The sequence below is a fragment of the Megalobrama amblycephala genome, linkage group LG13 (assembly GCF_018812025.1).
Source record: "Megalobrama amblycephala isolate DHTTF-2021 linkage group LG13, ASM1881202v1, whole genome shotgun sequence".
Taxonomy (NCBI): Eukaryota; Metazoa; Chordata; class Actinopteri; order Cypriniformes; family Xenocyprididae; genus Megalobrama; species Megalobrama amblycephala.
The window spans coordinates 38,005,149-38,033,020 of NC_063056.1; the positions used below are offsets into that span (position 1 = coordinate 38,005,149).

The window sequence follows — 27,872 nt, forward strand, 5'->3', positions numbered from 1 at the left end:
TAACCACTTGTTGCTGCATAAGGGTTACCTAAAAATGAAAATAATGTCATTAATTACTCGCCCTCATGTCGTTCTACACACGTAAGACCTTCATTCTTCTTCAGAACACAAATTAAGATATTTTTGATGAAATCCGATGGCTCAGTGAGGCCTGCATTCACAGCAATGACATTTCCTATCTCCAGATCCATTAATGTATTAAAACAGTTCATGCGAGGTCAGTGGTTCTACCTTAATATTATAAAGCGACAAGAATATTTTTGTGCGCCAAAAAAAATAAAAAAAATAACGACTTTTCAACAATATAGTGATGGGCGATTTCAAAACACTGATTCATGAAGCTTTACGAATCGAATCAGTGACTCGGATCTCCTATCAAACGGCTAAACTGCCGAAATCACGTGACTTTGGCGCTCCGAGTCACTGATTCGATTCGCAAAGCTCCGAAGCAGTGTTTTGAATTGGCCCATGACTATATTGTTGAAAAGACGTTTTTTTTTTTTTTGCGCACAAAAATATTGTTGTCGCTTTATAATATTAATATTGAACCACTGTACTCACATGAACTGATTTAAATATGTTTTTAGTACATTATTGGATCTTGAGAGAGGAAATGTCAATGAAGGCCTCACTGAGCCATCGGATTTCATCAGAAATATCTTAAATTTGTGTTCTGAAGATGAACGAAGGACTTACGGGTGTAAAACGACATGAGGGTGAGTAATTAATGACATTATTTTCATTTTTGGGTGAACTAAACCTTTAATTATTCAGTCCTTCAATAAATGGTAAAGGCATATTACCTGCTAAGGTTATGTTATACAAAGGTCTTCATAAATCTGTCTTATTAATTTATTATTTATTTTAAATATAGACCAGAATATGATCCAAAACTCTACCATGTTGACAGTTACTACAAAACGGCAACAAGAAAAGGTTAAAGGAATAATCTGTTCTACAAAACTAGTTTTTAGGCATCATACTTAATGCAGAAAATAACTTCAAAATGAAATTAAAGGGATAGTTCACCCAAAAATTAAATTTTTGTCATCATTTACTCAGTTTCAAACCTGTATGAATTTATTTGTTCTGCTGTACACAAAGAAAGATATTTAGAAGAATGTCAGTAACCAAACAGATCTCGGCCCCCATTGACTTCCATAGTAGGAGAATTAAATACTATGGTAGTCAATCTGTTTGGTTACTGAGATTCTTCCAAATATCTTCCTTTACTTTACTTATAAAACTCAATGTGCTTACACATAATCTACCTACTATATTTGGTTGCAGTGAATTACTAATAATAAAGTGTTCTAAAAAAAAAAAAACAGAAAATAAGTGAGACCTGATACTTTTTTAATAAATCATCAGAATTGCTTTTATACACATTTTATCAAATGTCAGTCATTCAATGTGATACTCCAATGTTTTGCAAATACATTTTCATCAACAGAGAGCAAAGTGTAAATAATGACCTACAGGATGACTAAGACAAAGCTTGTTTAACGAAAAGCAAACTTTGTTGCAAGTGGACTGGTGTTGTTAGATATGGCCTTTTAATACACAAATACATCAATTCTGTAGCTGCACATATGATTGCAATAATTTCCTTTCGCCACATTCGTTCCGTTATTAACATAATATTAAATAACACAAAGGCAACAACAAACCCAATTCAATAACATTCACTAAACCATAATGAAGGCACATTAATCCAGAGTAGTGTGATCAGTAGGCATACACTAATATTGAAACATACAGGTGTCTTTCAGTAGTGCTCATAGCTTTCGAATATTTAGTTCTAAATATAAAAATCACCTTTTCGATAACCTCAACCGATGTGCAAGTACAACAAAAATGTCCTATCAGTGATGTAAGGCACAGTAGTGTAAATGCTGAACACTGTTTGCTGTCCTTTAAGGCACTTTGTCTTCTTTCCTAAGTCAAATATATGATAACCATTTCAACAGTCACATAAGCAGGCTCATGAGGTTATAACAGGTCATAGTCGTGAAATGTCAAGGTGCAACTTTTAAATAGCTGTGAGTTTATGAAAATAACCAGGCATCCATCAGCATAAATACAGATGAGGCACAAATATTGGTGACATCTGAAGCATGTGATGCATTAAAGGAATAATTCACCTAAAAATATCAATTCTGTCATGATTTACTCACCCTCATGTTGGTCAGATTTTTGTTCGGTGGAAAATAAACGCAGGAATTTTGAAGATTTGATGTGGTTAGTGCATTATTTCTGAATCTGAATGCAAATGTGAATATGATGGTTTTACTTTTAAGTGTAAATAGCCAAACCAAAAAAATCTCACTTATAACAATATGGTTTCATTAGTTAACTACATTAGTTAACATGAACTAGCAATGAAAATACTTCTACTGAATTTATTAATCTTAGTTAATTCCAACATTTAACAATATATTTTTAACATTAGTTAATGCACAAAGTGAAACAATGAACACTTAGAATTTTATTAATGCTAACAAATATTAAAGGGTTAGTTCACCCAAAAATGAAATTTCTGTCATTAATTATTCGCCCCCATGTCGTTCCAAACCTTCATTCGTCTTCAGAACACAAATTAAGATATTTTTGATGAAATCCGAGAGTTTTTATTTCCCATAGAAAGCAACTGTCATTCGAGGTCCAGAAAAGTAGTAAAAACATTGTTAAAATAGTCAACGTGACTACAGCGGTTCAAACTTAATGTTATGAAGCGACGTAAGACGGGGGGGAGAAGATATCGTTGAATAAAGTTATTTTTGTTTTGTTTTTGCACACAAAAAGTATTCTCGTCGCTTCACTGTAGTCACTTTGACTATTTTAACGATGGCTTTACTACTTTTCTGGACCTTGAATGTGGTCATTACGTTGCTTTCTATGGGAGATAAAAAAACAACAACTCAGATTTCATCAAAAATATCTTAATTTTTGTTCTGAAGATGAACGAAGGTATTAGAGATTTGGAACAACATGAGGGTGAGTAATGAAAGAAATTTCATTTTTGGGTGAACTAACCCTTTAATAAATGCTTTAAAATATATTGCTCATTGTTAGTTCATTTTAGCTAATCAAATAAGACCTTCTTGTAAAGTGATACTGTAAGGGTTTTCAATGACATGAGGGTAAGAAAATTGTATAATATTCCTTAAATGCTGGTACATAAGAAACTTGGTGGCACTGAAGAGTTAATTAACAGCATTGTGTTTGACAAGCTACAGCCTACAGCTTTCTTCTCCGTAATAAATATTAAATACTACAAATAAAATGATGAGAACAGCAATAATAACAGTAACAGAACAATAAAAAAGTATATCAGTTTCTTTGGCTGACACTGTAAAAAGTGGCACAGTCATAAATGGTCAAACGACCAGCTTTTCTTTTCTTCATCTCACTGCATGCGGTCCGTCTGGAGCTGCTGCGGCTGGTATTGACCGAACGCGGCCGCCGTAGCCCCGGGCGCAGGAGACGCGAGAGGCTGCTGGACGTAACCGTAGCCGGTCGTGGCGACGTAACCCGTGGCTGCTGGCGAGGCAGCGTATGGGTACTGATCGTAAGCCGCGGCGGCAGCAGCGGTGGCGGCAGCGGAGTACTGCGCGTAGGCTGCGCCGGTGTAATCCAAGTATGGAGAGGCTGCGGCCGCCGCAGAGGCCGCGGATGGCTGGACGTGCGGGATCACGACGCTGGGCTGCACGAATGCCTGCGGGTACACATAGTGAGCAGGAATCCTGAGGGACAGAGAGATACTGGGATTAAACGGGGAACGAGAAAAGCATTCTGCGCACAGCAGCTGCACTTCAACAGAGAAACAGCACAGTGCATTAAAGGGTTATTCACATAAATAGGATTGCCACAATAGAGCATGCTGGGAAGAGTCAATGATCAGCTGTCAGCAATTCTATCATTTCATATAAGAAGATGCAACTAACACAATATTTTCAGGCGTTTTACAAACTAAAAATAAACTGCCTTTTTGTTTTGTTTTCTGAAACTCACTGCAGATGCTAAAAAACACCAATAGGCCTCATTAATGAAATACAAGCAGAATGAATTTGTCTAAATGATCAATTAAAAAAGTGAAATGATTTTTTAATTGATCATTTAGACAAATACAAGCAGAATGAATTTGTCTAAATGATCAATTAAAAAATCATTTCACTTTTTTTTTAACTTTTGTTAGTGTGTAACGTTGCTGTCTGACATCTGCAAAGTTACGACGCTCAAAGTTCAATGCAAAGGGAGATATTTTCTTTTACAGAAATCGCTTTTTAAGGACTACAACAAACGGCTGGAAGGGACTACAACGAGCTTCTTTCTGGGTTGGTGACATCACAAACTGCACAATTTACATAAACCTTAAGACAACGCAACAAAGGGAGTGAGGTCATGTTGGGCTGCTTTAGAGAAGAGGAAGAGTTGTTGTTTTACGCCGGACTGCTTCACAATCGAGGGTCGATTTAACGCTGGATTTGCACAAAAGATTAACATGACGGCACATGCTAGTGGATAAGTTGAATCAACTCCACAGCAACTACATAAATTTATCCACTAACCGTTCAGAAACGTCCAGTTTCATTCTAAAAGTTGTAACTTCTTCCTGAGTCTCTCCATCAGTGTCGACTCTGGTTTGAACAATGTAAGGCTGAACACCGTTACTGACAATCCTCATTTTGGCTGCGTGAGATTCTCCAGCTTTGTTGTTGTTGAGCTGTTAAAGCTCCGCCCTCTTCTGGAAAGGGGGCCGGGAGCAGCAGCTCATTTGCATTTAAAGGGACACGCACAAAAACGGCGTGTTTTTGCTCACACACAAATAGGGGCAAATTTGACAAGCTATAATAAATGATCTGTGGGGTATTTTGAGCTGAAACTTCTCGGACACATTCTGGAGACACTAGAAACTTATATTACATCTTGTAAAAGGGGCATTATAGGTCCCCTCCAGACATCAATTTTGCCCTCTACTGTACACAGTATGTCAAGTGAGTTTATTTTCTAAGTCTACAGGGACAAACATGCCCATAGTTTTAGATTTATGAATGTTTTACACAGATTCTTTCTGCTTGTGCTTCATGAATGAGGCTTAAATGCCATTAGTGCTGCCACTAACAAGAGTCCATCTTTAGTCACTGAGCTGACCATTTTAGTTTCTAATGATGATTCAAATGAATGCTTTTGTATTATTGATATCATGGCAAACCTATTTCATTTGCAAACTCAGCATTCAATCATGAGTTCACATCCTAATATTGCTTAACCCCCCACTCCAAATGCCAGGGTAAAAAATAACTATGGATATCAAAGCAGATCGATCAATATCACAGCAGAAAAAAACCCTTCCAAAAAAAAGAAAGAAAAAAAGAATAGAGCGACACCAATTCTGCAATCATAAACAGGGTCAATGTTACTGTCACACCAAACAATATTTAAAAAGAAAGAAGAGAAATCCAGTTAACTCACACACGCACACGAAAGAAAAAAAACACACTTGCGTGCGTTCACACGTCACCGCGTCCACTGCACACAAACACAACGTTTGAAGAGTGGAAATCTGCTGCTAAACACACCGAGAGACACCAAATCTAACACATACTACTTCTGTTTGCTGCTGTGCTGATGTGAAAATAAGCAGCAAGCTCTTAAAAAGGATAGTTCACCCAAAAATGAAAATTCGGTCATCATTTACTCACCCTCAAGTTGTTCCAAACCTGTATAAGTTTATTTCTTCTGCTGAACACAAAAGATATTTTGAATAATGTATGTAACCAAACAGTTGATGGTCCCCATTGACTTCCATAGTTTTTTTTCCCCCATAGTAGGGCTGCACGATATATCGCATGAGGTTGTCACGCGCATTTCGTCAGTAAAGCCGGTTCCCTGATTACCGCTAAATCGCCATCACCTGCTTTCAAATGGAGCGCCATTTAATAGACAGAGCCGTAGATCACTGAAAAGCCACGCAATATCGCGTTCATTATCGAAGGCGATTCATCTGCGATATGAACGCGATATTGCGTGGCTCTTCAGTGATCTACGGCTCTGTCTATTAAATGGCGCTCCATTTGAAAGCAGGTGATGGTGATTTAGCAGTAATCAGGGAACCGGCTTTACTGACGAAATGCGCGTGACAATCTCATGCGATATATCGTGCAGCCCTACCCCATAGTATGGAAGTCTAAGGGTACCATCAACTGTTTGGTTACATACATTCTTCAGAATATCTTTTGTGTCTTTTGTATCTTTTGCAGATGAAAGAAACTCATACAGGTTTGGAACAACTTGAGGGTGAGTAAATTATGAAAAAATGTTAATTTTGGGGTGAACTATCCCTTTAAACTCTGTGTATTCAGCATTTTTACACTGCAAAGGCGGCACAAAAGCTGCATTTGAAGTGACATGAAGTATACAGGTAAAACACATTTCACCCCAAAATAAAATGAAAATCAAAACTTTTAAAATTACTTATTTTACATAAAATGTTTTGTTTTACAACAGTGACCTTATTTTCAAGAGAATTAAGAATTAATGCATCTAGACATCTTTCTTAATGATTCTTGTTACTGTAATACAATACAATATATTTACTGTCTTAAAGTATTTTTATTTAAATTATGGCTGCACGATTTTGGAAAAAAATGACATTGCGATATTTTGTTTTTCTGCGATATGAAAATTTCACCAGATGATTTGAATAGCTCTATTTGTAAAGAACTAATTCTTTACAACTCATTCTAGGATGATTGGGGTGATTTTGTAGGGCAGTGCATCGGCATAGAAAATAATAAACAAATTACAACTTAGATAAATTAAATAGAACAAAGATATATATTAAATAAATAGTGCCTTATGTTTTTCTGATAAATCTACCTGTATTTAGGTACAGACATTGAATAATCAAATGTAAAATAACACTGAATAGTCTTCACTGAATAAATTAAAAAGAATTAATATAATTAATTAATACAATTTATTTTTGTTAAAGCAACAAAAGTGATTTTCTCTTTTGTTGTTTGATTAACATTGGTGACACAAACAACTGCGGGTTTATTAGGCTGCTATCACTTTAAGAAAAATGCATGGAACCAATTTGATATGCATCAATTTTCTTTCTCAAATATTTACGACACATAACCAACTGTGTTCATGAGGGTGCTCGCCGAGATGGGCATTTTGACTTAAAGGGTTAGTTCACCCAAAAATGAAAATTATCTCATTAATGACTCGCCCTCATGTCGTTCCAAACCCGGAACACAGTTTAAGATATTATAGATTTAGTCCGAGAGCTTTCTGTCCCTCCATTGAAAATGTATGTATGGTATACTGTCCATGTCCAGAAAGGTAATAAAAACATCATCAAAGTAGTCCATGTGACATCAGTGGGTTAGTTAGAAGTTTTTGAAGCATCTAAAATACATTTTGGTCCAAAAATAACAAAAACTATGACTTTATTCAGCATTGCCTTCTCTTCCGGGTCTGTTGTCAATCCGCGTTCACGACTCCGCAGAGACGCTGCTGATGTAAGACGCTGCTGACGTGTTATCCGGTGCGCCCGAGCTTCGTTTACAGTCTGAGGGAGACGCACGCTGTATTCAAGCTATTCTACATTGTTTGTATTTTGGTATTGCTATATTTTTTAAAATGGTGCGTAAATGTGCATGTCGCGGATGTCCTAATCGCCAAAAACAACCACGGCGACGTAAAAGTGCATTACCAACGCCGACAGATGAAAGGATTCAATGGAATCAATTCAATGGAAAGGATTGCGGAAGAGAATACAATGCTGAATAAAGTCGTAGTTTTTGTTATTTTTGGACCAAAATGTATTTTCGATGCTTCAAAAACTTCTAACTAACCCACTGATGTCACATGGACCACTTTGATGATGTTTTTATTACCTTTCTGGACATGGACAGTATACCGTACATACATTTTCAATGGAGGGACAGAAAGCTCTCGGACTAAATCTAAAATATCTTAAACTGTGTTCTGAAGATGAACGGAGGTCTTACGGGTTTGGAACAACATGAGGGTGAGTCATTAATGACATCATTTTCATTTTTGGGTGAACTAACCCTTTAATTTTGCGTGCACGCATCCGTTCAAGCTCAAAAAGAAGAGAAAGAGAACTGAATTTGTTGTTCTCGTGCTGTCAGCGCGGCTCTGTGCGCGTGCACAGAAAACAGCGCAAATTACAGTCTTCTTGCACTTGATGTTTAAACTGACAGAACTTAAAAACACATGCAAATGATAAACTTTCACTCTATTATGGTTAAACTTTGCAGTTAATCTGACTAACCGATTACTACAATCCCTATAGGTTACTTGACATCGCACATCCTCCTGTGTGACTATCGTGGATGCTATTTCAATGCTAAAACGATATATCGTGCAGCCCTAATTTAAATCATTATAAATTAAAGGCAGCACAGAAAATACTATGGAAGCTTGTTTCCTCCACAGAATGAAAAATAAGAAGAAAAAAAAATAAAATTTGATCTTACAATTCTGACTTTTTCCCAGAAATGCGAGATATAAATGTGTAATTGCAAGTCATAATTACCTTTTTTATTTTTTTATTGCATGGTGGAATTTATTTCATTTAATTATTAATTGATTTATCACAATTCTGAGTTTATATCTCGCAATTCTGAGTTTCGGAATTTTGAGATAAAAAGTCGCAATTACCTTTTTTTTTTTAGTTTTTTTACTTGGTGGTGGAAACAAGCTTCTATAAAATACTACAATGTTTGAAAATAATCATTTTTTTGAGGAACCAAAAAACGCAAATGTCACAATGCAAAAAATAAGCAAATAAATAAATAATATGCTTGAAAATTGATCGTTGATTCTTGTGCACAGCTGTCATTAAATGGGACACACGCTTAGTTTTAGGACAGCGGCCAGCGCTTTTATTTTAGCCAATCAGAAACATTCTTCATCTGTGAATCATTTTGCACATAAGGAAACGAGTCTCACATAGACTTTTGACTTCAGCAAGTCTGGTACACACTGCAGCTATGAAATAAGTTATCTAAATGGCTAAAATTGCTTAAAGGATTAGTTCACTTCAGAATTCAAATTTCCTGATAATTTACTCACCCCCATGTCATCCAAGATGTTTATGTCTTTCTTTCTTCAGTCGAAAAGAAATGAAGGTTTTTGAGGAAAACATTCCAGGATTTTTCTCCATACAGTGGACTTCAACAGTTACCAACGGGTTGAAGGTCCAAATGTCAGTTTCAGTGCAGCTTCAAAGAGCTCTACATGATCCCAGACGAGGAATAAGAGTCTTATCTAGAGAAACCATTGGTCATTTTCTAAAAAAATAAATAAAAATAATATACTTTTTAACTACTAATGCTCGTCTTGCACTGCTCTGAGATGCGCCATGCATTACGTAATCACGTTGGAAAGGTCACACGTGATGTAGGTGGAAGTACCATATAAAAGTATATACTTTTTTTTTTTGAAACTGACCAATTATTTCTCTAGATAAGACCCTTATTCCTCGTCTGGGATCATGTAGAGCTCTTTGAAGCTGCACTGAAACTGACATTTGGACCTTCAACCCGTTGGTAACTGTTGAAGTCCACTATATGGAGAAAAATCCTGGAATGTTTTCCTCAAAAACCTTAAAAAGAAAGAAAGACACAAACATCTTGGATGACATGGGGGTGAGTAAATTATCAGGAAATTTGAATTCTGAAGTGAACTAATCCTTTATTGGACCTTTAATTTGACAGTGTAAAGATGCCTGAAGTCATAAATACTAAAAGTGGAAGGGCTTCATTTCTCACACACACATTTAAAAAATAATACCCCTCTATGTTGCCGGGCAGATTTTATATTTTATTTTTCCTTGGCTAAAAATGAGCCCTAACCAGCAAACATGCAAAAACAACAGGTGTTTGTGTTAAATCTGTCCATAGATTAGTTCAGAGTCTCTAACACACCATTCCTTACTGTCAATCTCCTGGAGTGACAGGACAGGCTGTGGTGAGGCTATTTTCTGCTGCCCTTGCCTTCATAAAAGGAGAGCCTGAGCAACGCTATCAGCAACAGATGGCCCAACACTTTAACTCAGTCCTGAACCCTTCATTGCCTGTAAACACACAGGCATTACTACACACTATAATATGTGTTTGTAAAGACAAAACTGTCTGTGGTAAACAAATTAGATGTAGTAACAACTGGCCACATCTTAAAAGTTCTTTCAATGTACTTAATTATACCGATACTCACTTTACTACAAGAGTTGCATGTAGTGTAACACTTTACAATAAGGTCACTTTAGATTAACTAACAATGAGCAATACATTTGTGACAGTATTTATTCATTATTGCTGACGTTAGTTAATCAAAATAACAGTTCATTGTTAGTTCATGTCAGGTCAGGTCCATTAAATAATATTAACAGACACTTTATTGATTTTAATAAAGTACTAGTAAATGTTGAAATTAACCTAATGAATGCTTTAGACGTATTTTTCATTTTTAGTTCATGTTAACAAATGGAACCTTATTGTAAAGTGATACCGCATATAGTATATAACCATTTTCTTGTTAATGAACAGTGATTTCCAGGAACTTCGATTAGGTTAGATTTACTGTAATACAACATACAATTATGAATGTGGTATAAAATTCGACCTAATTTAGAGCGTGTCATTGTTAAAAATACCCCTGTTACTAAGCTGCGCCGGCAATTTTCTTACTACGGGGGTTGCCAGAGTTCAGGGCTAATTTAAGGTACTTTGTAAATCACAGAAACAGAGGGACTGATCTCTCGGATCTTGTGTCTCTGAACACCTGTTGTCTCGTGGGCGCTCTGAATGTCGTTGTGTTCCAAACTAAAGTACAGCGCCGCAGCTGTTCTCTTTGGTTCAGTCCTCTGTGAGAATATATATTGTCCTTGATCGGTGCGAGTTGACTGAATCTTCCTGGAAGGACAGAAGTAACTGTGTACTGGATCAGTCAGCAGTACAATACAGTGAAATACTGTGGTTTCTTAGGCCCAAAATGTTCCGAACTCACTTTTAGCTATGCAAACTCGATTTTTGTTGCATTCTGAAATGTATAGAATGGAACGCATAACATATGTGTTGCATTCTAAGCATTGCTTTAATAATAATAATAATAATACATTATATTTATAGAGTTCTTTTTAAGTTAGCTTACATAAGATAAAAAAAGCATGTTTGTTGCAACTACCTGAATAATAATATATCTGGTTTAAAGACAGACTAATGTTTGAAATTACCACAGTAATTTACTTTAAGGCAGTATCGCATGCATCCATTGCAGATAAGGCAATTCCAGAGTGCATTGCGACAAGCAATGAAGTGAAAAATGTCAATTATAAATAAAGTAGTGGCCAAAAGTGATAGGATATTTGTTTTTAATGACCCTACAAGTTCGATTAAACCATCAAAATATGAGGAAAATATTTTAGATTTTTTAAAATATTTTAAATATGAGGCAAAAACACTAAACTTAGTTACGGTATTTATCTGACAAAATTATTTGGCAAAATGTAGTGCTGTCAAACGATTAATCACAATTAATCGCATCCAAAATAATTTATAAATAGAAAGTGTGTGTGTGTAATGTGTATATTTATTATGTATATATAAATACACACACATGCATTTATATAGTTAACAAAAAATATGTTATATTTATGCATAGTACACACTTATATTATGTAAACAAACATTTATTTTGGATGCGATTAATCGCAATTAATCGTTTGACAGCACTATAAAAAAAGGCAAACTACTGCGGCAGATTTTATTTTACTATGCAAAATAATGCACAAAAAAACTAAATATACAAAATATACAATATACATTGACTATAACATAATAAGTTAGTTTTCTCTGGTTTTTGCATGTATTTATAGTTCCTTTGTATGACAGCCTGGCCAAAAATAATGTCGGGACAAGTTGGCATGTTTCATTGCGTTATCACAAATAAAACGATTGACTTCAGGCACAACTACGCAATATGCTTACAAAATCTTTAATAATATATGAAGAAAGGGTGAAGATGATGTCTACTTTCTTAGGCTAGACATCACTTTTGGCCACTTCTATATACTTAGAAACTACTATAACACTAGAAAATCTTGTTTTTGTTGTTTATTTTATGCTTATTAGAGAATGTAGACTTTAATTGCATTAAAATAAATTGAATGTCCGGTTACCCGCTATATTTAAGACATACAATTGGCGCTAATGTTTCTAGCCTTAGTCAATTCAGAATGATTGTAAGCAAATGAATTACTTGACATCTATTTTTCACAAAGAGGTTTAGGGAAAAGTGAATGTAAGACACTGTCAGGGGAAAAGCCAAACGATTCATTAGTAAAATAAAAGAACAGAGGCACATGAGATACACTGCAACATGCAAGCCATGAGTTGTTTTGAAGGTGCGCCAGTCAAGAAAGACAAACTTTGACCCCTTCAATACCAAAACACTGAAACGTCTGTTCAAATGAATAAAAATCAGTAAGAACAAGCTGTGCACAATCATCAAGAAAATGGAAAAAGGCGTTCCCAGCACCCCAAGACAAAGATATGACCGTCTCCCCGAATCCTACTATACACTCATTTCTATTAAAAGCACACGGTTTAGCTATGAAAACCACTTCAGACAGGTCCAAACGCACACAAAAGCTACTCTCCAAAAAAACAACAACAACAACAACAACAACAACAACAACAACAACAACGTCCATGCAAGCTAATCACCATTTGAGAGTGTACATGATTGAGTCTACTGGTAGAGCTTATGAATTCTGACTTTGTTCAGCTCGTTCACCTCTTAGGTTATGTTAACCGAAAGCGAGCCTGTCAGATCAGAGAGAGACACATTACATTGAGTCACGCTGGAAAGAGGAAGTGACAGACGTAGACTTTTCAGGAGTTGACAACAGTGCAAATAAAAGCACACAACAACAACAACAAAGATAAAATGCACACACACACCTCATAACCTGGCGGAAAGGGGGAGGATACAGTAATGGGGAATGATCATCCTCACTATCTCTATGACACAAGGAGAACAACATTTTATAACACAGGAATCCATCGAAAATGCACAGAAATCAATACAATTATGCTTTACAGAATATTGCAGCATGTAGGAATATGATATTGTTGATCATCACACATTTATCTTTAAAGGTGAAGTGTGTTATTTTTGAGCATCAAAATAATGAAATTTCCAGTATCTATAAATCATGCTATTGGGTCAATGTTACTACCTAGCTAACAAACGTTTTGCTAACATTCCCATTAAGTTATGAAAATGTTATTTCTGAATGTTTCCCGAACATTCTTGGTTATGTGAATGTTAAAGGGTTAAGTTCACCAAAAATGAAAATTCTGTCCATAATTACTCATTAATTACGGAGACTTTCGTTCATCTTCGGAACACAAATGAAGATCTTTTTGATGAAATCTGAGAGCTTTCTGTCCCTCCATTGACAGTCTACGCAACTACCACTTTCAAGGCCCAGAAAGGAAGTAAAGACATCATAAAAGTAATCAATGTGAGTGCTTTGTTTGCACAAAAAAAATAATTTACCACTTTATTTACAAAATATAAATCTCCAACATGCGTTCACGCAACAAGGTCTGCTTTCGTGTCAACACAACATGCATGCGTTTTGGTGCTCGCGTGTTTGAGATTAATATTTTGTAAATAAAGTTTTGAGGTTAATCCACTGGAGTCACATTGATTACTTTAATGATGTCTTTACTACCTTTCTGGGGCTTGAAAGTGGTAGTTGCATAAACTGTCAATGGAGGGACAGAAAGCTCTCAGATTTCATCAAAAATATCTTAATTTGTGTTCTGAAATTGAACGAAGGTCTTACAAATTTGGAACAACATGAGGGTGAGTAATTAATGACAGAATTTTCATTTTTGGGTGAACTAACCCTTTCAGCGAACATTCCATTTTGTAATTTTGCAAATTTTATGGGAATGTTACTTTTGAAAGTTCTCTGAAACATTAGCAAAAAAGTCCAACTAAAACGTTTTGAGAACATTATTAAAGGCACAATATGTAGTTTTTCGCCACTAGAGGTCGCTTTTTCAAAACAAAGGCGTAGCTTGATGACGCCTTGATTTCGCAGAATCATGGGAGGTGTTGTCTTCACGTCTACAGCCGGTGGAAAAGAATCCGATGTGACTCGGACAGAAATCATATTCATGGATGAGATAATGTATTAAAAATTTATTAACATTACTGTAGTATGAAGCAAGGTGCGGCTGAAAGCCGTTGGAGTGGAACGAGGCTGCTGGAGCGATTGCTAATGAGAGACGAGCGCGACACACGGCTCGAGAGCAGCGGAGCTTTTATTCTGCTTCTTCCGGCACATGTGAGGTAATGCAGTCCTGTTTTATCATATTAGATACATTTGTGTGTTGAAAGTCGTTATAGTGCTACTCTGCGTTCGCTCGGCGGCTGCTATGAGACACTTGTTGCACACTGCAGTAAGCTAGATCGATATTAGGCATGGTAAAACATGGTAATTGCCGTAAATCAAGAAAACGAGATTTAAACAATAAGACTTACTGTGTTGAGCTACTGTATATAACATGATTAGTTTCCTGTCAATGAATGTATCCAAACAGTTGCTCACCTGTCTAATAAAACACATAATGGTGTTTCCATGGTTTCTACAAAATAGAAAATCGAGGGTAACGCGGGTATGATGTGATTGATAGGCGACGCCTGCTTATTTTTCTGGATTTAAACATTCTTGGAAACATTTGGGATAATGTAAATAAACAAGTCAACAAAATATATAACACTGTTCTAGTGGTTTTTGGATATTTTAATCTAAGAAAATATTACATATTGTGCCTTTAAAGATCAGATAACTGAACAAACGTTCTATTAACGTTACTGGAAGAACGTCTGTTCATGACTTGCCAGATTATTAGCCACAGTTCTGAAACTGTTATCTGGGTGTGTTGTGATGCTCAAATAAACAGATCAATGTTTGAAATCATCACAGTCACAGTGTTTCACTCTTCAGGGGAATTAATCTATTAATTATTTACTTATAGTGACCCTTAAGGTGTGATACATGAAAGCATAACAAAAATCACCTTTAAAGCAAGGCAAAGGTAAAAACGGTAAAACTTTGTCTAAGATGACAAAAATCAATGATACAATATCATATTTTTACATAAGAGAACAGATAAAATGAGCCTAAAACTAATCAAACTACACAAAAAATATACAGTCATCAATAGTTTTGTCACACTCACCCATAAGGCCGTTGAATAAACGTGGGGTGTATTTGAGGGACACCAAATGAAAATCCTGTGGAAAAAGACAACCATATTGCATTTATTTTTAGATTTCCATTATACAATCACATACAATGATCAAAATAATAGGCATTGTTTCTACAAAATATATGTATGCCAGCAAACTATGCTTTTTGCATTTTTCTTTATTGCATTTTACAAACAATCCTGATGTGACAATTATACAAGCATTACTGTATTCTCTGCACGTAATCTCAATTTAGGAGCCAACGTGTGATTCTCTGAGCCATGCATGGTTTCTATTACTCTACATAGGTCCGCCAACAGCGTGAAGCTTTCGGTCTGTGGCGAGTGACCGGACCCTCTTACCTGGCTGCATGATCCGTGGTTTGGCCCCCAGGTACGCCAGGTTAACGTTGGCTTTCCTACCATCTATGATGGGGTTTGGGTCCTTACAGGCTCTTTCTGCTGCAGCTCGATCAGCCATCGTCACCTACACATACACGAACAGAGCAACACAAAAATACATGCGGTATTTTCAATGATGTTCCGTGTGAATGGGATGTGTTGATAGTTTAATGTTATAAGCGACTGCAAGCAGTGTTGGGTAAGTAACTCTAAAAAATTAATTAATAACTAGCTACTAATTACATCTTCAAAAGTGTAATTAGATTACTGTACTAATTACACTCTCTCTTATTACTTTCTAAATCCCATATCAACCCTTTAGCAGTTGAACAACACAAGGATAGACACGAAACTGCTCTTTTAATTCTTTCAAATGCATACATTTTTCTTGAGTATTTAAAGGCAGAAGGTTACATTAAAAACATAGAGTTTATCATTAGACTTTAAATTTTGATGTTGAATACACTATTGTTTTTATATAGAATTGTTCTGTGGTCTATTCAGTATGCAATTACATCATGAGTAACTGTAATTAAATTACAGAATAAGAGTAATACATTGTACTTTACACTGTCAAGGGAAAAGCAATTAAATTACAGTAATTCATTACTTAGTAATCCATTACACCCAACACTGACTGCAAGTAAATACAGACAGATAGATAGATAGATAGATAGAGAGAGAGAGAGAGAGAGAGAGAGAGAGAGAGAGAGAGAGAGAACTTACAAAACCATAGCCTCTGGATTTTCCAGTTTGCCTGTCAGTAATGACAACAGCCTCCTCTATTTCTCCAAACACTTCAAAGTATTTTCTGAGGCTTGAGTCGGTGGTGTGATACGGAAGACCTCCGACGAAGATCTTGGTGTATGTGGTGTCCTTCTGAGAGCTGTGCATCATCCTCACGATGGGTCGCGCGCAGTTCAGCGAAAACAAACAAACAGTGCAAAAGTTTCACTACGACTGGTTAAATAAATAACAACTCGTATTCCTGGAAGGTAGCAGTAACAAATGTATATGACAGAGCGCAAATGATTTGATATGAGGTAGAATAAACCACAGCAAACTAGCGCGTCTGTCAGGCGACAAAACTTAACATGCCATATGGTTTTGGTGGCTCTCACTCACACGCGGAGAGACCCCGCCCATTGCCAATTTAACCCCGCCCACGATTATCATTAACCACGCCCACCTCATAGGAGCCTCTCCTGTTCCTTGACCGAGGTTGCTGCTACATTTATTGCTTACTCACTTTCATGTGACTAATGAGTTTGTAGTTTCAATTTCAGAATATTTTTGGTGCCTGTTGCCGGTCCAAATGGTCTATTTTAACTTCAGCAATGATTTAATGCTTTGTCCATCTTTAATAATTATTCGAAGGATTGTTCAATGTTGTTCAAAGCTGTTATTTTATTTTATGCTCAGTGCTAACAAAAATTAGAGGAAACTTTAGGATGTTCTGCCGCTTAACTCCAAGCCATGGGTTTAATCCCTTAAATACAGTGTTAGTTCCTTTAGATGAGAGCATCTGGCAAATGCATAAATGTGTGTTGTGTTCCAGAAGTATTCAGAGATTCTATTTCAGATGTTCTCTGCTTCAGTCTGACACAATGACCTAGTGACCCAGGAACTTAACATGATAATGTAGGTCAAAGTTCAGACTCAGAGTTAGACAACATAATTCTTGTGAAGAGTTGATAAAATCAGCCAGTCAAACACAGCACAGTACTCTTGCCGAAACGCACACCTTGGTAGCCATTTCCTTCAACAAATTATTCATTCATTCAAGATAGTTTGCTTGTCTTTTTGTTGCATGAGTCTAAACCTGAATACTAATGTTCTCAATTCAGTTGTGCAAAGTTACAATGTCCATTTTGGTGTGTGTGTGTGTGTGTGTGTGTGTGTGTGTGTGTGTGTGTGTGTGTAAAATATATAAGATAATCAGTGAATAATTGTAGGGGCTGAGGTTTTGTTTTTTTAAATGTAGCAACAAAATACAGTAACAAAGTCGGAGAAACATTGGTTGCTAAATTTTGCTATGACATGTATTAAAAGTCCCCCTGTTGTCGACAGTTTTATCCCTTAAATCTCATCTTTGATCACCAAAATTACATATTTAAATGTTTTTTCCTTGGAAAAAAAAAAATTTATGATGAGCAGGGTGGGCGAGAGCCATGAGGGAACGGTGCGAGGCCGGTGGCGCGAGTGTTAATGAGCGTCAGCTGCGCGTTGCACCGGTCTCGAATTTCTCACGGAGGAGCTCCGGAAGCATAAAAGGGGAGCGACGACAGTGAAGGACGAGAGAGGACCAGGCCTGGATTTTATGTTATGTTTTATTATGTTTGTGTGGCCGGCAGATGTCCGTGAGGGTTCTGCTAGCATTTACTTTTGTTTTGTATTTGTTAATTTTTTATATTTAAGTTATGTTGAACGTTCGCCGGTTCCCGCCTCCTCCTTCCTGTATCTACAAACATTACTACAGCCTTACAATAGCTTAAATGTACACCCTTGCCTCATTTAGTATATGCGGTTCTATGAATATGCAAATTAGCCCCACCTCCACTCACGCACACCAGCTCAGAGATCCACTTGTTAAAGCCCCGGATATACTTCACTTTCCGGGCCCGGACGCATCTCGCCGCGCAGTCGTGTCTGCGCATCTTTCAAAGTATACTAAACCACGGATGCACGTGGATGACTGAGATTGACACATGTGCAGTACAATTTTTTTCTATATTTTTTCTACCAGACATCGTGTCATCAACCGGACATTCGCTGGGCAGGATCGGAGAAGAAAAATAGTGCATCCACCATAGCAACATAGTTCAGAAGATACACCAAGAGAAGAAGAATCAAAAACGATGGAGAAGGCATGCTTCTGAGTTTAATCATCTTGTTTTTGACGACTGCAAATTGTACACAGTACTGTGCGTATTGCCACCTAGTGGACTGTTCTGTCCTGCTTGCGCATGCGCTATTGCACGCGCACCGTCCTCGCGGTCTCGAAATTTGGGCTGCATGCGGACGGGGTGTGCGGCCGGCCAAGAGCCCTCCGCATAACGGAAATTACGTCATGCGGATGGTGCACGAACGCTGACAGCCGAAGTATACCGGGGGCTTACCGATCACACGTTGACGTGATTGGTTACAAGGTAGTTTGGCCCTGTCCCAAATGGCACCCTAAACACTTGCGGTTTTCCCACGTGTCTGCACTTTCATGATGTAATGCCGCTTTGACATCTTGTCTGCTGTGGAGCTTGCAGCAAAAGCGCGCATCAAGGGCGCATATCGACTGCAAAGGGGGCGCTCGCGAGCACCCTTCTGAAACCTAAAATTGACAAATGGGACACCCTATGGTCTCATGGGCTTAACGGACACACGCACGCAGCAGCCATCGTAAGTCCACATTTACCTAAAGGGCTATGAAGTGTGCCATTTGGGACAGGGCCTTTGTAACATCACGTTTTTGAGACCGTCTTTGGTTCACTGCAGTTTTAAAGATGCAGTGTGTAAATTTTAGTGGCATCTAGCGGTGAGGTTGCGAATTGCAATATAGAGAAGCTACGGTGGCCAACACAGGACAACAATGTCGTCCTCTGAGACAGCAGAGAGTAGCCAGTCAAGCAAACGCGCTCTGTAGAGCAGTTTGTCCGTTTAGGGCTACTGTAGAAACATGCCGGCGCAAAATGGTGACTTAACATGTGTATGTAGATAGAAATGGCTCATTCTAAGGTAATAAAAACATAACGGTTCATTATGTAAGGTCTTTATACACCACTGAAAACATAGTTATGTATATTATATTGCATTTCTGTCAATAGATCCTCCTAAAATGTACACAATGCACCTTTAAGGAGAAAATACTCAGCAATGGTGTTGACTCATGAATTTGCACATGGTTTGTCTTAAAGCATATTAAAAACAGCACATAAACATTAAAAGCTTGATTTTCACCACTGGGGGACTTGAAATTAATAGTTCAGATAAGCAAATCTCTCAAATAAAAAACAACCAATATAAGAACACACAAAAAACAAGTGTTTGTAAACGTTCTGTAATCTACAACATCTTTGTACCAGCATCTGCAGAGATACAATATAAATACAATTCTGTACATTTTATAATATTGTAAATACTATGTTCATACATTTTATGTACAGCTCCTTGTCAAGGAGAGCAGCTTTGTTTTCTTTTAAGTAAGGTCTTGGGTTTTTATTTTACCGTCTCCAATGACAGCAACAGTATTCACTTCTTATGAGATCCACAGTTCTTCAGGTAAAACAGAGCAATAATAACAGCACTGGTCATGGCACTAAACATACTAGCATTATTCAGGCTATGTCCCATTCCCCGATATTGCCCGTCTCCCATTTATACCTATAAAAAAAAAACATTAATATTGGCTTTAGTATCACAAACTAATAAAATCTTACTTAACAGTCAAACACACATGGATTTAAATGCTCGAAAGCTTCATTATTAGGCGGGTAAACCTAGAAGTCGACTATCTAAAAAGTCCCCGTCCATGTGGGGCTTGTGTCAGTACTTTAGGGCATTTCTTGTCTATAGCCGATACAAAGCAGATCAGATTATCGTCATTTTACAATAATACCGGCAAGGGTCTGATAAAGAAAACAAGGTGCTCTCCGCATTAGGTGACCACAAGAGTTAGTCACTTCTGTCAACCTCCTGAGAAGCGTCAAATCAGTATCTGAAAATGCGCAAAAATTCGTGCATTATGTAACTTAATGTGCATCCAGGATAAGTTACTCCAGTGCAAGCGTTCAGACAACTCTGTTAATAGAAATATCGGCAGTCCTTTAACAGTTACAGTACTCAACAAGCCAATTATGCAACAGAGTACGAGCAAGAGGCTTGCCGTCCGTTCAAAATACCATTACACTCAAAAAAAAAAATCAACCACAAGTTTGAATTTCCGATGGACATGTTGGCCTTCCAATCAGAAATATGGCACTTAGCATATTAGCATAAATCAGTCGAACAAATATTAAAGTACACAAGCATGAAACTCATGTTGCCAAAGTAAGTTTGCACAGCAGATTTGAAAGGCTATGTCTTTGGTAATACCTGATATAATCACACAAACAAAAATGTTCATAAACAGTAGTACATTCTTACCTAGAACAAACATCCAAATCTCAAACTCACTCAAAGTATATTTTGTGTTAGGCATTGCTTGATTAATACATTTAGTCATATAAGAAGTGGTAAATTAATGAAGATGGAAATTAGTATTTCAGCTATATCAAAGCTAACATGATATATAAAACATGTTTGTGCAACTGTGCAACTCTCGACATTCAAAGATGATACTGAAATGAGCCTATAACTTCAACACAACACACACAGGTAGTGTTTATTGCCACGGAATAAGAGGAATCAGTGAATCTCTGATGTGACGAACAAATCAGAAGGATGGATTCTGTTAGCACTCGGTTTGTCCAGGCGGTTGCTGGTGCTGGTGTCGAAGAGATCGTCTACCAACTATTGGGTCAATGTCCTGCCCCTACTGGAGCACAGGTTGAGGTTCGGTGTCTATGGACGGAGGCCCTCGAGTCAAACAGGATGGCTTCACGAAGACGCCATGACCTGTGGCACACCGGAAATACACCCTTCCCTGGACCGTACCATTGTGCTTGCCTTTGGAAGGATGAGAAAGGTCTAAGGTTACAAGGATTTTGAGTTAAGATTCAATTCAAGGGCCCTGTTTACACCTGGTATTAAAGGGTTAGTTCACCCAAAAATGAATATTATTACATTATTAAAACACAATGGCCAATCAGAGGTGTTTAAGAATCTGCTCAACAGCGGTATCGTCAAAATTTTTTAAATTTCAGTATCAAAGTCGGTACTTTTGACAATCCTACCGAGCACAATGTTCTCTAACCATTCGTTTCTCTCACTGTTCGGCATGGTCTTGCGCTATCAAGAGCAGAAATGAAAGCTGATGCTCTCTGTATATTTTTCCATCATCTGTGCTTGTTCACATATACAGTGCTCAGTGTAAATAAGTAAAGTAACATTTTAAACAATATCTCAATGAACACAAAAACAATTTCCAAAATGTTGACAAGATTAAGTTTTATATAACATCTGTTTAACTTATAACATGAAAGTAAGGTTAATAATATAACTTCGAGAACAGTTTTACTCAAATCAGGGTGATGCAAAAATGAGTACACCCCACTGAAAGTCTCTGGAGCAAAGCTAAATTTTAGACTACAAATGTCTAATTTAACAAGAATTCAACCACAGATGAGTCTAATTATTCATTACACAGGCGTCCGGCAGACAGTTGACTATAAAAGGGTGTTAAAACCCCTTCCCATTTCATGCTGTCAGCAATGGCACCACATGGAAGAGAAATGTCAAGACCTGAAAAAGAAAATAATTTCTTTACACCAGAAAGGTGAAGGCTACAAGAAGATCAGCAAAGCTTTACTTATCAGTCAGAATACTGTAGCAAAAGTGGTACAAAAATTTAAAAAAGATGGAACTGCAGCGATCTCACAGAGACGTCCAGGTCGTCCACGGAAGTTAACACCTCGACAGGAAATCGGCATGCAAGTTCACTGCAGTTATCTAAAGAAGTAGAAAGCCAAACTGAGGTGCCTATTTCCCATGACACAATATGGCGTACACTGTAGAGGAATGGCATGCATGGGTGTCGTCCATGAAAGAAGCCTCTCCTAAAGCCCAGGCACAAAAAAGCCCGCCTAGAGTTTGCCAGGGCCCACGCTGACAAAGATGAAGACTACTGGGACTCTATACTCTGGAGTGATGAGACCAAGATAAATGTTTTTGGAACTGATGGCTTCAAAACTGTATGGCGTCGCAAAGGTGAGGAATACAAAGAAAAATGCATGGTGCCTACAGTGAAACATGGTGGTGGCAGTGTCCTTATGTGGGGCTGCATGAGTGCTGCTGGTGTCGGGAGCTGCATTTCATTGATGCATCATGAATTCACGGATGTACTGCTCTATACTGAAAGAGAAGATGCCACCATCACTCCGTGCCCTTGGTCGTCATGCACTTTTCCAACATGACAATGATCCTAAACACACATCTAAAGCCACTGTTGGATTTCTGAAGAAGAACAGGGTGAAAGTGATTCAGTGGCTCCTGATCTGAACCTAATCGAACACCTATGGGGAATTCTGAAGAGACAAGTTGAGCATCACTCTCCATCCAGCATCCAGTCTCTAAAAGAGGTCATTCTTGAAGAATGGAAAGAGATAGATGTTGCAAAATGTCGCCAACTTGTTCATTCAATGCCTAGAAGACTTGGTGCTGTCATTAAAAATCATGGAGGCCATTCAAAGTACTAGATGTAGTAGTTTTTGTTGTGGGGTGTGCTCATTTTTGCATCACCCTAATTTGAGTAAAACAGAAAAATGTGTAATCGAAGTTATGTTATTAACCTTACTTTCATGTTATAAGTTAAACAGATGTTATATTAAACTTAGTCCTGTCAACATTTTGGAAATTGTTTTTGTGTTCAATGAGATATTGTTTAAAATGTTACTTTTCAAAGGGGGTGTATTCATTTACGCTGAGCACTGTAAATTACGCAAGCTTATTTCATCCATTAGATCTAGGTATATCTAAAAACCCATACATTTACCCACCCATAGACCCTCCCCTTGAAGAAATCAGGACAAAAGTGGTTGAAAGTGGACAAAAAGAGACTTATTAAAATACCAGGTGTAAACGGTTATGTCTCTCTCGTCTACTTGTGATCCGATCTACCAAAACGCATCTTAATACCAGGTGTAAACAGCGCCAAGTTCACAAGGATCTTGAGTTGAGATTCAGCTTCAAAAAACAAGTAATTTCACTTACCTACAGCAAGGTCCAACTCCACTCCAACCCAGATGCCTTTGGCAAACTCTACCCCTCCAACATAATGCACCATCCCACTGCGTTTGCCCACCCACACTTGCTCACCAGGGGCCATCCAGTCCGGCAACTGAGTAACTGGTGCATTCTCGTCCTCATTTGAGTCTACTGAGAGTTCTGCATCCTCAAAGAACTCAAGACCTCGAGTTGCTTCCAGCTCTGGGTTGGCATGAGGTACAGGAACACTGTGAGACTCTTTTCCATTGTGGAGATGGCACTGGGACGGAGGATCCATGTCTTGCGTTTTAGCTGGGGGAATTGATTCTGCCTTCCAACTGAAGTTACAGATTTCGTCTACTCCTACACCATCATCTGCACCCTTAAAGTCTGTGAATTCTTGACTGATGCTCAGGATACATTTGCGGGGAAGCGGAGGGGAACAGTCCTGGTCGGTGCAGAGACGGGAACAGTGCTGAGCGGGAATGGTCTGGGCTGGATAGGAAGATTGTGAGGGAACGGCCTCGGTTCTGGAAGGATGTAACCCTCTTCCGTGCTCCTGAGAGTCTGCGGCTTCTCTGTTGTTGAGCTGGTCGCAGCTATCGCTGCCGCTGAAGAGCACATCGGACAGTGTGGCATTTGAGGCACTATGGGAGAAGTAGCCGCTTGTGCAGCTGCTGGCCGTGGGACTACGGGACACTTCTTTATCCACGACCCGTGTCCCTGTTAACGCCCCGATCCCGGGCGCCAACTCCCCTCGCACACAAACAGTCCCCCCCTGGGGCTCAAGACTGGCGTTGTACACCTCAAAGTTGGCAAAATCCTCTGGGATGTAAGGCTTGAAGTTTTGGAGCTCCAAAGACCCGAGACCTGGAACACTGGAACGGGTGAAGGCTGAATCCATGTCGGGATCCTCCTCCTCTGAATCCTGACAAATCATCAATGACCAGACATGAAAACAAACAGCAAAATAGTGATCAGGAGGGACTGTACTAACCCATGAAAAAGATCTGCAACTTTGTGTCTACAACACTGGATCTACACTTGATATATGTGTGTGTGTATCTTATAAAAATTATAGGTAACACTTTAGTTTAGGGTTCAATTCTCACTACTAGTTGCTTATTAGCATACAGTACAGTCCAAAAGTTTGGAACCACTAAGATTTTTAATGTTTTTAAAAGAAGTTTCGTCTGCTCACCAAGGCTACATTTATTTAATTAAAAATACAGTAAAAAACAGTAATATTGTGAAATATTATTACAATTTAAAATAACTGTTTTCTATTTGAATATATTTCACAAAGTAATTTATTCCTGTGATGGCAAAGCTGAATTTTCAGCATCATTACTCCAGTCTTCAGTGTCACATGATGCTTCAGAAATCATTCTAATATGATGATCTGCTGCTCAAGAAACATTTAATGTGTACAATTGTACAAAATATTTGTGTACAATATTTTTTTTCAGGATTATTTGATGAATAGAAAGTTCAAAAGAACAGTGTTTATCTGAAATCTAATCTTTTGTAACATTATAAATGTCTTTACTGCCACTTTTGATTGATTTAATGCATCCTTGCTGAATAAAAGTATTAATTTCTTTAATTTCTTTTCAAAAAAATAAAAATAAAAATTCTTACTGACCCCAAACTTTTGAACGGTAGTGTATAATGCTACAGAAGCTTTGTATTTCAGATAAATGCTGTTCTTTTGAACTTTCTATTCATCAAGGAATCCTGAAAAAAAAAGTACAGTTTTCAGTTTTCATGTTTTCAACATTGAAAATAATCATAAATGTTTATTGAGCAGCAAATCAGCATATTAGAATGATTTCTGAAGGATCATGTGACACTGAAGACTGGAGTAACGATGCTGAAAATTCAGCTTTGCATCACAGGAATAAATTACTTTGTCAAATATATTTAAATAGTACACAGTTATTTTAAATTGTAATAATATTTCACAATATTACTGTTTTTTACTGTATTTTTAATTAAATAAATGTAGCCTTGGTGAGCAGACGAAACTTCTTTTAAAAACATTAAAAATCTTAGTGGTTCCAAACTTTTGGACTGTACTGTATATATTACTAGGATTATTGGCTGTTTATTAGTACTTATAAAGCACATATTAATGCCTTATTCTGCATGACCTTATTCTGCATCCTTTAATCCTCTCCTAAATTTAACAACTACCTTGCGAACTATTAATTAGCAGTAATAAGGAGTTTATTGAGGCAAAATTCATAGTTAATAGTTAGTTAAAAGTGAGAACTGGACCCTAAACTAAAGTGTGACCAAATTATATATAATTGTAAAATGTTAACATTAAAAATATCTGACTTTTTTCTTCATTGAACAATTATGAGTTTATATCATGCAATTCTGAGAAAAAAAGAATTGCGAGATGTAAGCTCACAATTGCGAGTTATAAAGTCAGAATTGTGCAATAAAAAGTTGCAATTCCCTAATTATTACTATTTTTTATTCAGTGGAGGAAACAAGCTTCCATATTTAACTCAGATGATATATATATATATATATATATATATATATATGTATATGTCAGTAAAATCATTTTAATTAAGAAATATGTGGAACATAAAGTGGCTGGATTAGCACAACAGCACATGAAAAATAGAAACGGGAACCCATCAACTGAAAGTGTGTATCGTATCGGCATTTCCAGTGTAGACAACTCTGCTGACTATAAAAGGAGTGATCTTGTTTTGTCACGGCACACTGTTCACATCTGGTTACACGGTGTAAACAGTTTATTGCTTTGTAACTAGCAGTGTGATATGTGATGCAGTCAGTGAGTTAAACACAAGCTGAGGGATTCATGCACACACTCATCATAATGAGATACAATGAGATGCAAATGATGCGGAGATGATAATGATGACAATGATGAGGCAGTATCATAAGCTTCACTCAAAAAGAAACAGTTTTAAAGGCATGCAATGCAGAAATTCAACCTTCCTGGACATTTGTATGAATTGTTTGCCTGTGTATGTAATGAATTTGGTTCTGAGACCTTAGAAAGAGACCCCGCGCCACTAGGGGCAAAAAAAAAGATCTGATCTGATTTGTGCCCTCTCAGTTTCAATTTGTGCTCCCAGTGTGTTCATGTTCAGTTCAGGTTAATACACTACAAAAAATATATTTTTAACTCAGTATTTTTGTCTTGTTTTCCAGTTAAAATATCATGGTTTTCTTAAATAAAGATACATTTACTTGAGAAGCAAAATGACATAAGGCGTTTCTGAAAAAACAAAATTAAGTGAGTTTTTTTTCTTAAAACAAGAAAAATATCTGCCAATAAGTCAAGAAAAATAATCTTGTTTTCCATTTGAATTAAGTGTATTTTTCTTTCTCTTCTTGTTTTAAGAAAAAACTCACTTAATTTAGTTTTTTTTTTTCAGAAATGTCATGTAATTTTTCTTCTCAAGTAAATGTATCTTGATTTAAGAATGTTTAGATATTTGTTCTGGAAAACAAGACAAAAATACTACGTAAGAAAAATCTTTTTTTTTCAATAACTAATATCAAGGTTTGCATATGTGGGATTCTGTCAATTACTTGTCTATAAGTGCAATAATTATGCAAAAATAAGTTTGAAGTTTTGCAATAGCTTTTATTATTTAAAAACAAGTAAAATGCATATAATGCATATATATATATATATATATATATATATATATATATATATATATATATATTTTTTTTTTTTTTTTTTATAAAAATATGCTTAGCATATTATCAAATTTGCTTGAAAAGGGTTTGAAATTTCAAAAATATACAACACAAATAAATACAAAAGTGTTTTGCTTTTTATTGTCTTGGACAGATTTATTCATCATTGACTGTTATATAATGGATTGAGGGGGTTGAAAATGATTAATGGGTTGAAAATGATTTCTGTGGTATTTGATACACACCACAGATGTTGTACAAAAACCCAGAATATTCCTGTGTTTTAACAGGACCATGCCTAGTAGTACAAACTAGTATGCATATGCACGCCTGTCCAGGTAGCGACATGCATCAGGTTGGTTATGCGTGTGTTCACTTACAGCAGCGTGTGGCAGTGTGTGAGTGAGATCAGTGCTGAGTCTGGGCTGTCTGTGATTGGCCCTGCTGCTGCTGATGTCACTGCTGCTGTGGCCCTCGCTCTGAGCCCTGGGTCTGGACCAGGGGCCGATGGGGCCCAACACGCTGCTCTCCACAAACCAACGCATGCTCTGCAATCAGGTCACAAAAGCACACTTCACACGGGCCATGCAGCACAACGAACACTCACAC

General features: G+C 37.2%; 2 protein-coding genes across 6 annotated transcripts in view; both read right to left on the reverse strand.

Annotated features, from left to right (window-relative positions):
• Positions 1–3,224: 3,224 nt before the first annotated feature.
• On the reverse strand, positions 3,225–16,842 carry rbm24b (RNA binding motif protein 24b). 2 transcript variants are annotated; one of them, XM_048153986.1, is made up of 5 exons: positions 16,440–16,841; positions 15,675–15,798; positions 15,303–15,357; positions 13,005–13,064; positions 3,225–3,746 (listed from the first exon to the last, which is right to left on the reverse strand). In XM_048153986.1, the coding sequence occupies exons 1-5, from the start codon at positions 16,608–16,610 to the stop codon at positions 3,410–3,412; spliced, it is 747 nt and encodes a 248-aa protein (XP_048009943.1). In that variant the 5' UTR covers positions 16,611–16,841; the 3' UTR covers positions 3,225–3,409. The 2 variants fall into 2 exon arrangements, with proteins under 2 accessions (XP_048009943.1, XP_048009944.1); XM_048153987.1 differs by lacking the exon at positions 13,005–13,064 and having other exon boundaries at positions 16,440–16,842.
• Positions 16,843–19,748: 2,906 nt separating this feature from the next.
• Positions 19,749–27,872, reverse strand: part of kif13a (kinesin family member 13A) — a 92,333-nt gene continuing 84,209 nt past the window's right edge. For 2 of the 4 annotated variants that reach the window (XM_048153983.1, XM_048153982.1), the window contains 3 exons: positions 27,644–27,811; positions 23,574–24,495; positions 19,749–21,371 (listed from right to left, as the gene is read on the reverse strand). In XM_048153983.1, the coding sequence (XP_048009940.1) occupies positions 21,238–21,371; positions 23,574–24,495; positions 27,644–27,811 (1,224 nt within the window). In that variant the 3' untranslated portion in view covers positions 19,749–21,237. The remainder of the gene's footprint in view (positions 21,372–23,573; positions 24,496–27,643; positions 27,812–27,872) is intronic. The other 2 variants (XM_048153985.1, XM_048153984.1) reach the window with 1 other exon arrangement.

What these genes read in the sequence shown, in the direction of transcription:
- rbm24b (XM_048153986.1), bottom strand. Translation starts at nt 16,610, where the DNA reads ATGATGCACAGCTCTCAGAAGGACACCACATACACCAAGATCTTCGTC. An exon ending in AATCCAGAGGCTATGGTTTT is followed by an intron (nt 15,799 to 16,439) that starts GTAAGTTCTCTC and finishes GTGTATGTGTAG; the next exon opens with GTGACGATGGCTGATCGAGC. An exon ending in CCTTTCCGCCAGGTTATGAG is followed by an intron (nt 3,747 to 13,004) that starts GTGTGTGTGTGC and finishes TCTGTCCCTCAG; the next exon opens with GATTCCTGCTCACTATGTGT.